At 43.6% G+C, this 14,128-nt stretch overlaps 4 protein-coding genes across 4 annotated transcripts; 2 read left to right on the forward strand and 2 right to left on the reverse strand. All coding sequences in view use genetic code 12, as the record gives it.

Annotated features, from left to right (window-relative positions):
• Positions 1-3,191: 3,191 nt before the first annotated feature.
• LODBEIA_P44650 (uncharacterized protein) lies at positions 3,192-4,757 on the forward strand (the record flags this gene model as incomplete). The annotated part of the gene is made up of 1 exon (XM_066974689.1): positions 3,192-4,757. The coding sequence occupies one exon, from the start codon at positions 3,192-3,194 to the stop codon at positions 4,755-4,757; it is 1,566 nt and encodes a 521-aa protein (XP_066831403.1).
• Positions 4,758-5,210: 453 nt separating this feature from the next.
• Positions 5,211-7,904, forward strand: LODBEIA_P44660 (uncharacterized protein; the record flags this gene model as incomplete). Its single annotated transcript, XM_066974690.1, has 1 exon — positions 5,211-7,904. The coding sequence occupies one exon, from the start codon at positions 5,211-5,213 to the stop codon at positions 7,902-7,904; it is 2,694 nt and encodes an 897-aa protein (XP_066831404.1).
• Positions 7,905-8,151: 247 nt separating this feature from the next.
• LODBEIA_P44670 (uncharacterized protein) lies at positions 8,152-9,765 on the reverse strand (the record flags this gene model as incomplete). Its single annotated transcript, XM_066974691.1, has 1 exon — positions 8,152-9,765. One exon carries the CDS (start codon positions 9,763-9,765, stop codon positions 8,152-8,154), a length of 1,614 nt encoding a protein of 537 aa, XP_066831405.1.
• A 1,575-nt stretch (positions 9,766-11,340) lies between these two features.
• On the reverse strand, positions 11,341-13,575 carry LODBEIA_P44680 (uncharacterized protein; the record flags this gene model as incomplete). Its single annotated transcript, XM_066974692.1, has 1 exon — positions 11,341-13,575. The coding sequence occupies one exon, from the start codon at positions 13,573-13,575 to the stop codon at positions 11,341-11,343; it is 2,235 nt and encodes a 744-aa protein (XP_066831406.1).
• Between the last annotated feature and the right edge of the window lie 553 nt (positions 13,576-14,128).

Raw genomic sequence — 14,128 nt, forward strand, 5'->3', positions numbered from 1 at the left:
GGGGGGGGGGAGAATCGGAGATGGAGATGGGGATTTTCCAACTTGGGCTCAAGCAGTTGTCACCTTGATTAACCCCAACGACGCAAGATAACGCTAGGCTTCTCCTTGTTTTTTTCATACATTCCAGTCACGCCCCCTCCCATTTTCCAATCGACTCCATCAACATGAAATTTCTGCCTCTCTCTAGTTTGCAGTTGGAGAGCTGAAATTGGCCCAGTCTAGCTTAGCCTAGCCTATTCTAGCCTACTCGATTCAAAGTTTTACCTGTGGGTGTGTAAGTTTATGTCGGTCTCGTACTTTTTGCTCTTTTATTTTCTTCGCAGCCAACGCTAGCCCTGCAAAACGGCGTTGAAAAACACAACCACCTAAAAAAAAAAAAAAAAAAATCTCGAGATGCGTCTCTTGCAAGCGGAGGTGCAGAGAAGAAAACCCAGGTGAAAGGGCCTCGGAACTTTGTTATTCCTTGAGCGCCCCAGTTGATAGAGAGAAGGCTAGATAGATGCGTGATATGCACAGCTTGGAAACGCTGTGGCTAGATCACTAGTGAAAGAAAAAGTTTATTCTTTTCTAAAATTTTGGTCATGAAATGGCAATTGTTATCGAATACGCAGGGAAGGAATTAGAGCAAACGAGAGCTTTGGGATCCTCTGCCTTTTCGCTGACAAACGCGTGCAACATTTTGGCGGTTATGAAATATTCCACTCTAGTGCGGATTGTTTGGTGTTTTGGTGTTTGATGTTGATGCATTGGACCAAAGAGGGTAAATTACTAAAATCTACAGCTTCTGTCAACAATAGCCAGCCCAACTTGTGCGTTGCACAAACACGGTAATCAGGCTGATGCCATAACGGGATCCAAGCCAAGTTCAATACCGGAAAACGCCCCTCTGCGTTTTCGACGTTTCTAACTTGTTTTTTTGTCAATTTTCTTTTTCTTTTCTTCTTTTTCACATAGGGAAGGGGAATCGACTTGTTTCCAAAATCCCAAAAAGCCCAAAAGCCAACCCAGTTTTTCTTTTTGTTTTTTTTGTTTTTTTTATACTCCCATATGACTGAAACAGGACTAAACTTTTGTGAAACTGTGGTATATCGCTTCTGGGTATGTCAAACTCTGGAACGTGTGCTGATTTGAGAAACTGAGGGCTTGAGACTGAAAAGAGAGCAGTTACTGAGAAAGCGGCGCGTTCACCCAACGCTCGGTGGCTTGCCTGGGGGGTTTTTCCGTATCCCAGCCAAACGGCTGATCTCCCTCTATAAATGTATGTATATATATGTATATGTGTTGGATAGGTACACCAGATTTATCGTAAGTATAAGCACGGAATATATAGCGCTATCAATGTTATCTATTCTTATCCAACCTCCCCTCCCGCGCTCCTTTCTTTCTTTCTCTCTGTGTGTGTGTGTGTCGTTTGCAGTGTGATTTGAAGCGGAGATTGGGGTTATGATATCTGGATGTGCCCTGGGGGGTTGTTTTCGCAACCGATTGGGCTGATTCATAAATAAATAGAAGGTGAGAAAAAAATAGCGTATGTGTGTTGCGCTCAGAAACGGCCGTTGTTGCTGGGATTGCAAGAGTTCCACTCGGGCCCAAGCAATATACCCGTGTCGATGAAAAACACACATAGACCGGCCTCTTGGAAATTGGAAGTTACCGCCCTGGGTAAATGGCAAGAGCAATTCTCGGCACAAATTTTGTATACTCTCTTTTGGTAGGCGGCTCGTGTTCACGTTCCCACCCATACCCTTGAAATCGGTTTGATTTCGTTGCTATAAAACTATACAAACCAGTCTAAAACGCACATTATTTTGTACATCTCTACAAGTCGCCGCTGCTGCTGCTGCTACGACGGTCCTGATGTTTTGTATGCTACGCCTGAAATTCATGACGTTGAAAGGATCTAGCAATCTTAAACACAAGTAGTTCCTCCTACATCTGTGTATTTGTATATATTGGGTCGTGTTTGACCTCCTTTTTTTTGCCTTTTTGATAATCAAAATACCTGCCGTTACTTATACATACCCACATCATAATAGGATAGCATCTCGTGTCGGTCACCCACTCTCATTTCGACGGAAAGGACAAGGACAGACGGTTTGGTTTGTGGAACTTCAACTCTTGGTTGCAATTACACTCAATTTCCACCGCCTCCCACTCACCCAGTTGGAGCAAATACACATCCTTTGGGCACGGATTTCAGCATAGATACAGATATACAAAATATACAAATACACAAATAATTCAGAGAATTCAAGTACAATAATAAGCAGGGGTCAATATTGCGAGTTGCAGTTGCTCATTTATTATTCAGAGAGATCTCACTATCTTCATTGACTTTTCAACTTACTTGGTAAACTCAGAGAAATATTTTGGAAATTTAATAAATAAAAAAAAAAGCCCAAGTCTCATCCACATACGTAAATACATCCACCCACTCGCTCACCCTCCAAATTGAGAAAGATCAATAATATCAAAGAAAAAGTTTTGAATAATTATCAACCAACAAACACCAACTTCTTAATCAGCTACGATAAACAAACTAGGTGAACGTCTTGGTAGTAGTCACACTTGTTGGTAGTAGCGGTAGTAATAAGTACTAGCAGCAGCAGCACAGCAGCACAGCAGCACAGCAGCGTTGGTATTATCGTTGGTATTATCACAGTTTCAAGTTTACTCCCACCCCACTCAACACGGAACGCCTGGGAGGACACATTTGCACCGCAAAACATTCCAAGTTAACTTCGTACCTTTCTCTTCAATTGTTAAAAAAAAAAAAAAAAAAAAGAGAGATCATACAACCTTCAATCATTTTTAAAAATATAATTCGGTTCTTGCTTTCTTGAATCAAGCTTGGGTTACACTTTCAACAAACAACCCAAACCCCCCAGTACTTTAAAAGTTCGTTAGCATATTAGCATTTGCATTCCCGATTTCATATTCACCCCATTCCCTTCTCCGTCTTTCAATCTTCCATCCCTCAACTTTCGATCAACTGACCCATTCCTTCGCTTAATTTGTCAAAAAAAAAAAAAAAACCAAAAGAACATTGCCAACTCAGTTGTCGAAGTTGTTTGACTGATCCCACGGTTTGCATTTTCATTTTCATATCTTCCAAGTTTGTGAGTTAACATCAACTTCCCATCCTTCCCCCCCCCCCCCCCCCCAAATACATCATCGGTCTCGATATCAACATGCCCAAATTCGCACAAGTGCCTGCTAGCGATGAGAATGAGTATAGGCTAGCGCGCTCGAAAAAGACACAGCTGCTGGCGCTTCATCAGCAGCAGCAGCAAGCGCCTTCGAGTGATTCGGTCAACTGTGTCTACTCGTCGAACCAGGAATTCTCGTCTCAGGAACCAGTCGAGACATCCACTCAGCAAAAAGACGAAGAAAATGTTCCACCTGCCTTGAATGCTGCTGCTGCTGGTAATGGTGGTAATGGCAAGTCCAGCCTCGTGAAATTAGCATCAAGGACGATTACTTCAACACGTCTGTATCTAGGAAATGTTTCCAACCAGTATAATGTCAATTCTACCAAATTGCAGCACAATAAAAAGAGGAAGCCGTTGGGAGGAGACTTTGCTCCCTTGAATCAACATAATAAACTTTCAAATGCCATCCCCATTGCAGGAGACGTGCGTTCTGGGGAAAGCCAGTCCAATAGGGCTCCTGCCACTGTTCAGCTCAATACAAAAGACGCATCCAGCTCTGCTTCATTAATGGTTCCTTCGCGATTACCGCAAAAGAGACAAGCCACCGAATCGTCAACCAATTTGGTTGAGAAATTGAAAATGCCCCAGGCTGAAGACCACCACCACGCGGCTCTCAACCTCGCAACTTCGTCAACATCGGCCCACAAAAAGTCCCGCTTGGTCGATTACGAGTGGCAAGACTTGGACGAAGAAGATCATGATGATCCATTGATGGCTAGCGAGTACGTGGGCGAGATCTTCACCTACTTCTACGAGCTCGAAACGCGAATGTTGCCCGACCCTCACTATGTTCAAAATCAAAAGAACTTGAAGCCCAAAATGAGATCGATTTTGGTGGACTGGATGGTGGAAATGCACCTCAAATTCAGGCTCTTGCCAGAGTCGCTATTTTTGGCAATCAACACAATGGATAGGTTTATGTCTCTCGAAAGCGTCGAGCTTGATAAATTGCAGTTGTTGGCCACGGGCTCCTTGTTCATTGCTGCAAAATATGAGGAAGTCTTTTCCCCGCTGGTGAAAAACTATGCCTACTTCACAGACGGATCATACACCGAAGAAGAGATATTACAAGCGGAAAAATACATCTTGAGCACATTGAACTTTGACCTCAACTACCCGAACCCCATGAACTTTTTGAGAAGAATCTCGAAAGCCGACGAGTACGACGTGCAGTCGCGGACTTTGGGCAAATACTTGTTGGAGATCACCATTGTTGACCACAACTTTATCGGCATGAAACCATCCTTGTGCTGTGCACTGGCGATGTATTTGGCAAGGTTGATTTTAGGAAAAACTCCAGTTTGGAACGGCAACTTGATCCACTACAGTGGAGGGTACAGGATCAACGATATGAAAGTCTGCATAGAACTCATCTACCACTACTTGTTGCAGCCAGTAGAACACGAGGAGTTTTTCAAAAAATACGCAATGAGGAAATTCATGAAAGCTAGCACTTTATGCCAAAGCTGGGCCAAGAAGTTCCGCGCCGAGGGAAGGGATATCTTTGACGAAACCTTGTCCACTCATCGTTTATCGATTGAGTAGTGCGTTTTAAAGAAAGAACAAAGAAAAAGAAGAAAAAAAACTAGATTCTACTAAAACACCATACCACATCCCCTTTTGCTTACAATGTGGCCAAACTTAATGATGCTATGACTTTTTGAATTTATTTTTTTGTAAATTTTTTGCATGCCGTTATAGATTTTGTTGATTTTTGTATGAAAAGAAAGAAATAAACACGTAAATCTATATATATCTGTGTTTTCCGTATTCAACTTGTCAATTATACAAGGAGGAGTGTGGTATAGCTAGATTGAATATTGGCACTTCTCGAGAGAATTCTTCACGTGACAAGCACGTGACTTTGCTTGTATGTGTCTTTGTTTACTTCTTTCTTCGCGTCCACCACTAAACCGTCCCTTTTTTTTTACAACCAATTTGAAAGAAAACACACAACCCACATTACAAGACCAATTGGGCCAAAGCAAGCAAGCAGCCATGTTTCAAGGTCAGTCGTTCTTGATAGTGGCGTCGCCCGAGTTGAACAGCGATGAAGCAGCCAAGTTGGAGAGATTGCTCAAGGAAAATGACGCGGAAACTGTATACATCAAGCAAGAGTCTGACAACAGCCACAACTATGTCGACACGCCGACGATAACCCATATAGTCTCCCGTTCCATAGCATTTGTCGAATACAGTCAGGCTCTACGGTCAATGATCCCCGTCACGACCCCAGATTGGGTGTTCAAGTCGATAGATGAGCTTCAGCTCCAGCCCGTGAAGCCGTATAACCCCGACCCGGCGTACTTTATGAAAGACTGCTTCATATGCTGTGCTGATAATCTACCGCTGGGGGATAAAGAGCTCATATATGACGCAGTGAGGGCGTTTGGCGGGAATTACGTTGACATCTTGTCGAAATATACCACGCATCTCATCGCGATGGATATGAGTAATGAAAAATCGATTATTGCGGCAAGTATCATGGGCAATGAATTCTCCCTGGGACCCTATAGGGGCATCAAGATTGTGTATCCTCACTGGGTTGACCGTTGCATTAGCAAGGGTCGGAGGTTGGATGAGACAAAGTATTTGGTCCCCGGTGTTGATCCTTGCTCAATGGCTACGCCGCGAGCTGACGATGCGCATTTGGAGATTTTGCTCAACGATTCCTTGCCAAAAATTGATAACAATGATGATAATGATAATGACAATGACAATGATGATGAAGATAACGATGATGATGACAGTCTGGATGCATCTTTGGACTTTTTCAAGGGAAAGAAAATCCACTTGGGCTCTGATTTCAACTTGTCGCAACGTTTGCACAGTGCTATTGAACGTTACATTGGGAATTTTGGAGCCATGGTGGAAAGGGAATTTAGTCAGGATATCGACATTTACCTTGGCAAGTACCGCGCTGGTGATGCCTATGAAAAAAGTATGAATAGTGGTGGTGGCAGTAGTGGCAGTGGCCGGATTCTTGTTGCCAATCTACAATGGTTCTTTTCGATCGTTGTCAGCAAGAAATGGACAATACCGCTAAACTCAAACATTCTTTATTTCCCCATGCCTCCTGAGCCAATAAAGGCTTTCAAGGACCTCAATATATCCATTACAAATTACAGCGGTGAAGCAAGAAGCTATTTAACTAGGCTAATTGCACTGTTGGGAGCCACATTTACAAAGACCTTGACTAAAGATAACGACTATCTTATCTGCGCCAAACCGGAAGGTAAAAAATACGACGCGGCTCGAGCGAGATGGTTTGATGAACTCGGGGACCCAGAAGTCATCGTTGTCAACCATGTGTGGCTAGAAGACTGTTTTATCAAGTGGGCCAAATTGAGTCATTCTGATGAAAAGTATACAAACTTTGGAAGCTCGATTGGGATGGAGCCTTTGGTGGGGAGAGTCCACTTGGATGCCGACTTGTTAACTCCTCGACCGGGTCTCGGCTTGGTTGGTCTGATCGGGTTGACCGATTCGAGTAAAGTCGAAGACAGCATGAGCGAAGATGAGAGCACCCAACGGCGATCGAAACGTCAAGCGTCGGTGATGTCCAGCGTGCGCACTCTCACTAGGAAAAATACAACTGATTTGCAAGTTGGCGATGAAATTACAAACTTGTCTCTAACGCCCGTGTTTGGGACACCAAAAAGATCCAAGGAGACTGCTACTCCAAATCAGTCCGATTTGACTGTGGACTTGTTGTCCCCCAAGACGCCCGTTGGGTTTGTTGAACCCATCGGCGGAGCTCATAGATACGGAGGGCGCTCGGCAGCAAAGAAAGCGGCAGCTAAATTGCATGACAATATGAGTGATTTGAACGCCTACCAGAAAATGACAAAGAGTAAAAAAGAAATGAAGCATTACATGGACGAGTTGGAAGTGTCAGTGGCAACCAAACGGAGACATCAGGATCCTATGCAAAGCAACGTCGACAACGTGAACCCAGCTGAAGAAGAAAAACTACTGGAGGAGGGCAAGAAGCGGCGACGAATGGATGAATGTTCAATCGTGGCTATTTTGACTGGTTGCGAACTGGACGTCGTGTTGGATAGAAACGATTATTTCAAACTTGAAACCGTGGGTATAAAAATAATCCAGGATGTGAGCAAGGTCAGGCCCAATACATTGATTGCACCAAAGATCCTACGCACGGAGAAGTTTTTGCGCAGCTTGAGCACTGTCGACAAGATTGTCCATCCTTCCTACATTGTTCACGTTTTGGAAAACATCGAGAATGGTTACGATGTCTTGAACCGGGTCCAAATAGAAAATTACCGGCTAGATAAGTGTAATTCCACCGTGGAAGCTGACTTGGATCTAAGGTCATTATTGAAAAAATCAAGTGTGCGTGGCAAGTTGTTTGCCGATATCGAGTTGAATCTCAGCAGCAACTTGAACGGTGGCCTTGATGTAATTGCACGGATTTTAAATGACCACGGCTTGAAAAATTTCAAAGAAGTCAAAACGGTACCGCCACCGGGCAAAAAGAGCCACCAGATGCTTGAATGTGAAATCAACGGCTCGAAGTTGTCGATTTTGATTGCGAACAAGACCAAAGATTCCAAACTCACCAAGGCCTTTAGAAAATCCGTTGACAACGGTATAGTCTTGAGTTGGGATTGGTGTGTCAAGTCGATTTTCGCAATGCAGATCCAGTCCGTGGATGAATTCCAGCTATGAACCACTTACTTGTAAAGTACGTACGAACCACAGGAGGAGATTCAAAAAAAAAAGGTTTTTATTGAAAAGTAAATGTACATAATAAACTAATTTGAATGAATTTTTTTTTTTCTTTTGGTTTTTCTTCTTTTTTATAAAAATGTGATTATTGATCTAGAAGCAGTTTGTTTCAGTACAGTAAGAGAAATGAACCTAAAGACGTAGGAGAGGCGGGGGTAGGGAAGGTGGAAGGAAGGAAAGCTGAAAACTAAATGTCTATCAAGCTGGGCCCATCGTTGCTTTTGTGTTGTTGTGGTGGTGGTTGCGGCTGGGCATTCCCAAATCCGAACCCAGTGTAAGCGGCGTTGATCTGCTGTGGAGGAGCACCAGCAGCTTGTGGCTGTTGTTGTTGTTGTTGGTACCCCATGCCTGTGTTTAGGAATGGGTTGCCGGTGGCGTTTGAGCTGATGGCGGGCTGAGCATTGGTGATTTGCCTGTATCCAGTTCCGCTTGAATTGATAAATTGCTGCGTCTTTGTGTGTTGGTGAGAAATACGCGAGGCACCCGTGTTTCCAAAAGTGTCCAAGCCTGTTCCCTGGGTCAAGAGGTCGTTCAACTCGTGAGTTTCATTGAATCTCGAACCCGAGGTGTTTTGTTGTTTCAATGGAGCAGTGGTGGGCTGTGTAAAGAACTGAGGCTGTGTCTGCGGTTGCGATTGTGGTTGCTGCTGCTGCTGCTGGAACTGCTCCTCTGCCAAGTCGTTCAACGTTTGAGTGTGGGGCTTGTTGTTGGTCGTGCCTGAGTTCAAAGCGAATGGGTTGTTTGAGCCGGTTTTCAAAGGTTGCAACGGAGCCTGTTGTTGTTGTTGTTGTTGTTGTTGTTGAGGCTGGCCATAGTTGAATCCGGTAAATTGATTGGGTTGGAATTGCTGTTGCTGTTGTTGTTGTAGTTGCTGCTGCTGCTGGTAAGCTTGTTGCATATAAAATCCAGTATCCATTGGGTTTTGAATTGGGTTGCCAAACATGTCATATTGTTGATACTGCTGGGTTTGTTGGTCAAACAATGGCTGCTGCTGCTGTTGCTGGTAATATCCCGTAGCTAAATAATACTGTGGTTGTTGCTGCTGTTGATGCTGGTATTGCGGCTCGTCATTCAAATCCAACAAGTTTGAGTTCTGTTGCTGCTTCCTCAATTCTTCCTCCTCTAAAGACAATTTGATGGCAGCATCCAAGTCAGGGTCATTTTCAGCCTCTCTTGCGCGGTTCTGCTCTTCTTCAGCTGTCAACCTCGACAATTCCAACGCTTTTTGCAAGTCTTCATCATATGGTTCGTCTCTAGCTCTATCTCTATCCCTTCTTCTATCTCTTCTTCTTCTTTCCCTGCCGTTGCTATCTGAGTCCAAGTCCTCGTCGTCGTCGTCGTCATCAAAGTTCTTACGCTTACCACGCTTGGCCAATTGCCGCTCCAGTTTCAATCTCTCATCGTCGCGTAGCAAAGCAACCAATTCCTGGGCTTTGACACGGATAATAGCACCTTGGTCTTTATCTGCCTCGTCCAAGTGGATAAACTCTCTCAACGTTTTGATGATGTAGATGTTATCCTTGGCCCACAAGACACATTTTTCAGAGCCGAATCTCACCAAATAGTCCAACACAGTCAAGGACTTGGCGGTGTGCCTCCAGTTCTTGCCCTTGTCGTTGAGACGACGGTCTAGCATATCCATCACTTCCATAAACTCCGTTTGTGACTGGTAAGTGTAGGAGGCTATCTCCTCCATATCGTACTTTGTTGGTCCCGTGGGGTCATTTGAGGTGGCATTTCTGACAAGATTCTGGGCCGAGGAATACTTGACATTCTTTAAGGAACGCACAAGCTTAGACATTGCACTTTGGTATCTATTTTTCTATTTCCAATCCTGGTGAATTGCGTTGGATGAGAACTAACTGCAAGTGGGATCTTGGTTGCTGTCGTGGTCGATGATCAGGTGTACGCTGACTTTTTGATTTGCAATAGAAACTTCAAGCAGAAAAAAGTTCCTCCCCCCTAAGAATAACAATCAATCAATTCTAAGACCTATTTTTTAAAGTCCAACTTTCACGATCTTTGCCTAAGTCGAGGTATATGCTGTGGCTGACAACCTATGAGTTTCAATCAAGTTTTAAGGAGCTTGTTCATGGGCCATATCTTTAACGCCGATATAGAGAGAGATATTGAGAGTGTCACTTCTAATGCTCTTACTAATTTTTGGGACCTGCTGCACGACCGTGTTTTCTTTTTGCAGCCCCGGATTATCCACCGAGTAGCAACTGAGCAAATGAAACGATCACGATGAACTGAGAAACACACATGGGCTGTCTTGGAAAACTCACCTGATGGAAGAGTAGGGGGAAGGAGAACAAAACTAACTAAGAGTATACAGTTTTCCCCACGAGAATGGCACCTGTACGTTCGAAAAATGGTGTAGGTTTACTATGGATTGTGGAAATCGGTGGTTGCTTTGGGAAGAAGCGGACCAACCGAGGGAGAGCAAGCCGGCGAATTCCCCGAGCCGCCGTCTCCTTGGTGTTCATTTGCTCTCGACCGTTGAAGATAAGCAAGCATTCACCACAACAGGAGCTGTCGCAGAAGTAATCTAATGAAGAGCGCGAGATTCGAACACACGGTCTAGTCCATGTCCTCCCCCCTTCAGAGACAGTTACTGTCAGCGTTGAAACTCGCTTTCAGAAAAGTGGCTTTGTATCGAGAACGGCTTCGAGATGTCTTTAAAACGATATCAACTGTGGCGGTTGACTCGCCAAGTGTATTCCATCTAGAATGCAAAACGCAACTTATCGTGGCTGCGAAAAAAAAAAGCAGGCGCCCTATTTGACTTGATTTCGATGCCAAAATTTTTCTATGAAAAAAAAAAAAGAAAAAAACACCTAGCCAAAATGATCTACTCTTAATCTGTGGTTGGATCTAACTGTTAATAGTGGCCAGTTTAGACTCACAGAGGTGACGCTTTTTCTTGCTGGTAGAAGATACTACCCTCAAAATCCAGTGCATAACGTTTAGCTTGTATGTAAGTTCAGTGTGGTTTGTGAACACAAAAGTATGGAGAGTTGACCGAGTTGGTTAAGGTGACAGACTTAAGAAATGCGATGGGTTCAAATCCCACCGTCAAGACTCAAGTAATCTGTTGGTATGTCTACCGCGCGAGTTCGAATCTCGTACTCTTCATTTGTTTTTTTTTTTTTTTTTTTTGTACAGTTTTGCAACCGGGTTACTACTATTTCTCATCACTTTTGCAGTGTCATTTCGAAACAACGGATGTATACACTAGAACTCCCGTCTGGACCAGATCCAACATCGTGTTATTTCAAGATACAAATCATCAGATTATACTAAAAGTAGCGCTTTTAAAAAAAAAAAATTCTATTAAATCTAACTAACCTATATACCGTCAAATTTTTCATTTTCAGGCACCGGTTTTTAAAAACTTTCTCTGCAAATCCACGTGTTGGCAGATCTGCGTTCTCTTATCAGAGCCAGGTGGTGGGATATCGTTCATGTTGATCATTGGAGATTCACAGTAGCACGCCCAAAGCTGATCGGCCATTTTCAACTCGAAATCGTATTCTCGGCCCAATTCTTTCCTCAATGATTCGCCGTATAGCCTCCTTCTGTTACGACTGAGCTTGTCCACTGGTCCCTTGTCATCTTCAAGGAATAAACTTTCGATGTATAGCTTTGGCCAGCTTGCACGGAGGAAAAACAACGACGACGATTTGAATTGGTGGTAGTTGTAACTGGAGAGTTTCTTGTCTTCACTATCCAAGGCAAACCCTGCAGGGGGATCTGTCCCGTATTCGAAAACAACTGGTTTCTTCTTCTTGTTCGTGGGAGTCTGGTTTGGGTAGTCCGGGTCGTTTGGATTAGCTTGGATGTAATCGATTATAGGGTCATATTGCCCGATACCGTAAAACTCGTGCTTTTTGGAGTTTTTGTGGACTGGTCCAAACTCACGAGCAAATTCGGAAACTTGATAGTAGGGCAACTCGAGCTTATGTGCCGCTGCGATAAGCGTTTCCTTATCGCTTTCTCCCAGAGCACCTTGACTCAATAGCGGGTAGTAAAAATCTGGACCGTGATAGTTGTAGTAAGATGCTAAAACGAGTGTTTTGAAATGAACCCGCTTGTTGATCAACAACTGTCCCGCATCTGAACTGGCCTCGGGGATGGTGCCCTTTGTGTCGTGAAAGGAGACTTCTGCTTCAGTCTTGCCCAAACCTCTTGGATCGCCTCTAGTATAGGAGGACCTCTCGCGATGAGAAGGATCAGTGGCGATATCAGCGATATCATAGAAATGGGGCGATGTTGACCTTCTCCAGAAATCTGGCCAAACAACCATGTGGTGGCTTGTGAATGGCTTGTTTTCAAACAAAGGATCAGGGTTCCTCAAGGGCAAAATGTCGGCGTCAAGGTACAAGACTCTTTCAAACGAGGAAATGAGAATGGCAAGACTTCTCATCTGATAGCTCAAAGCCTTGTAAGGGTACTTTTGCGACTCGGGATCACTATTCTTTTTGCACTTTTCGACATTTTTCATGGCATTGTCGAGGTAGGATTGGGGAATATAGTCGGTCATTATCTTGCATCTCGCGTTCAAAGTAGGGAGAATGCGACCGCAAAACTCAGCATCGTAATCCTCTTTCTTGGGAAGAATCACTTCGATTGGCAATCTCGATCCATGGTCTCTCATTAGTTTGATCGAAAGGAAAACCACCTGGTCAACTTTGCCGCCTGCAAGGTAAACAATACCGTCGCCTTTCATAAAATCGTTGAAAGTGTTTAATTCAAGCAAAGGTGCAGGCCACTCCTTCATCATCAACTTGAGGAATTTGGCGTGGTTTTTTTTCAAACTATCAACTTCAAGCTGGTTCAAAGTGAGATACATTGAGAGCAACTCCTTGGACCTTACCAATTCATTGATATAGTACTCTCGTAAATGGCCTCCATTTGCGGGTATTCTTCCTCGGTAGTGGATCAATTTGTCAGGGTTGACATATTTCATCGACTCTGGCGTTAATTGTTTGGCAACTTCGTAGTATTTTTCCAATTTGGCACCATTAGGATAGTGCTCGTCATTGTTGATGGGACTGATATTGGGCAGGGACTGCTCAATCGTGGCTACCAAATCGCCAAAGAATTTTTTGAAAGCATGGGCGAATTTCATCTCTGTTCTAAAGTGGTCGTGAAATGAGCGGCTTAGCAGGCTACTCAAAAGCTGAGACTCAGTTTTAATATAGCTTTCATAGTTGTAACCCTCAATCAACTTTAAATCGTAGTTGTTGGATTTCAAGTCCCCCGTGAAGAAATTCCAAAGATGATCGGCCCTGTCTTCAGCCATGTGCTCGTTGTGGTACGCTTTCTGGACCACCACCAAGCTGGACTCGTCGTCATGGTGGTATCCAACGACCGAGTAGCCGCGGTTTTTAAGCGGCGATGACGATGATTTCGAAGACGACGAGGAAAAGAACCCAAAGTCTTGAAGAAGCGTGTTTTTGGATGCTGGCTTGGCCAGACTGCCCGACTGATATTTCGATGAATATGGCGAATAAGAGGAACGGAATGCAAAATAGACATTCAAAAGGGTAAGTATCAGTAAACCCAAAAGAATCGCCTGAGTAGGTTTGATTTTGGACCCTATCATGTTTCTCAAAAACACGGTACTTCCCATTATCAGAAATAGATCCCCACAGAAAAACGTCCCGATCTAAGAATATGTAATAAATGAAGCACGCTCCTCAATTTCTTGCTCTTTCGTTTTTGTCTTTTTTCGAATCTCAGCCGTGGATTTAGTTGAGATCGGGGTTATAATAGAAACAGATCAACCGTTGAAAATAATTAATTATCAACAATCTTTTCTTGAATTGGCACCTTGTGGTTGATAGTATTTTTTTTTAGTAAATATGTCTATATACGCCTTCTTTGATAATTACCTCAGGGGGACTCGATTAGTTCACAAGCAGTGTTGAGCACTTTTTGTTTGCAATGTAAAAAAAAGCGAGTGTGAGTGAGAAAGTCCACTGGTTGAACTGGGACGAGAACTGATGGGTGGGTTGACGGTTGATGAAGTAAATGCTTTTTTTTTTACAAAAAAACTCTGTGCCGTGTTGATTCTGAAGAAAGCAAGAAAGGAAGAAAGGAAGAAAGGAAGAAAGGAAGAAAGGAAGAAAGAAAGGAGGATTGAGTATGAATATGAA

Source organism: Lodderomyces beijingensis, assembly GCF_963989305.1.
Source record: "Lodderomyces beijingensis strain CBS 14171 genome assembly, chromosome: 5".
Classification (NCBI taxonomy): Eukaryota; Fungi; Ascomycota; class Pichiomycetes; order Serinales; family Debaryomycetaceae; genus Lodderomyces; species Lodderomyces beijingensis.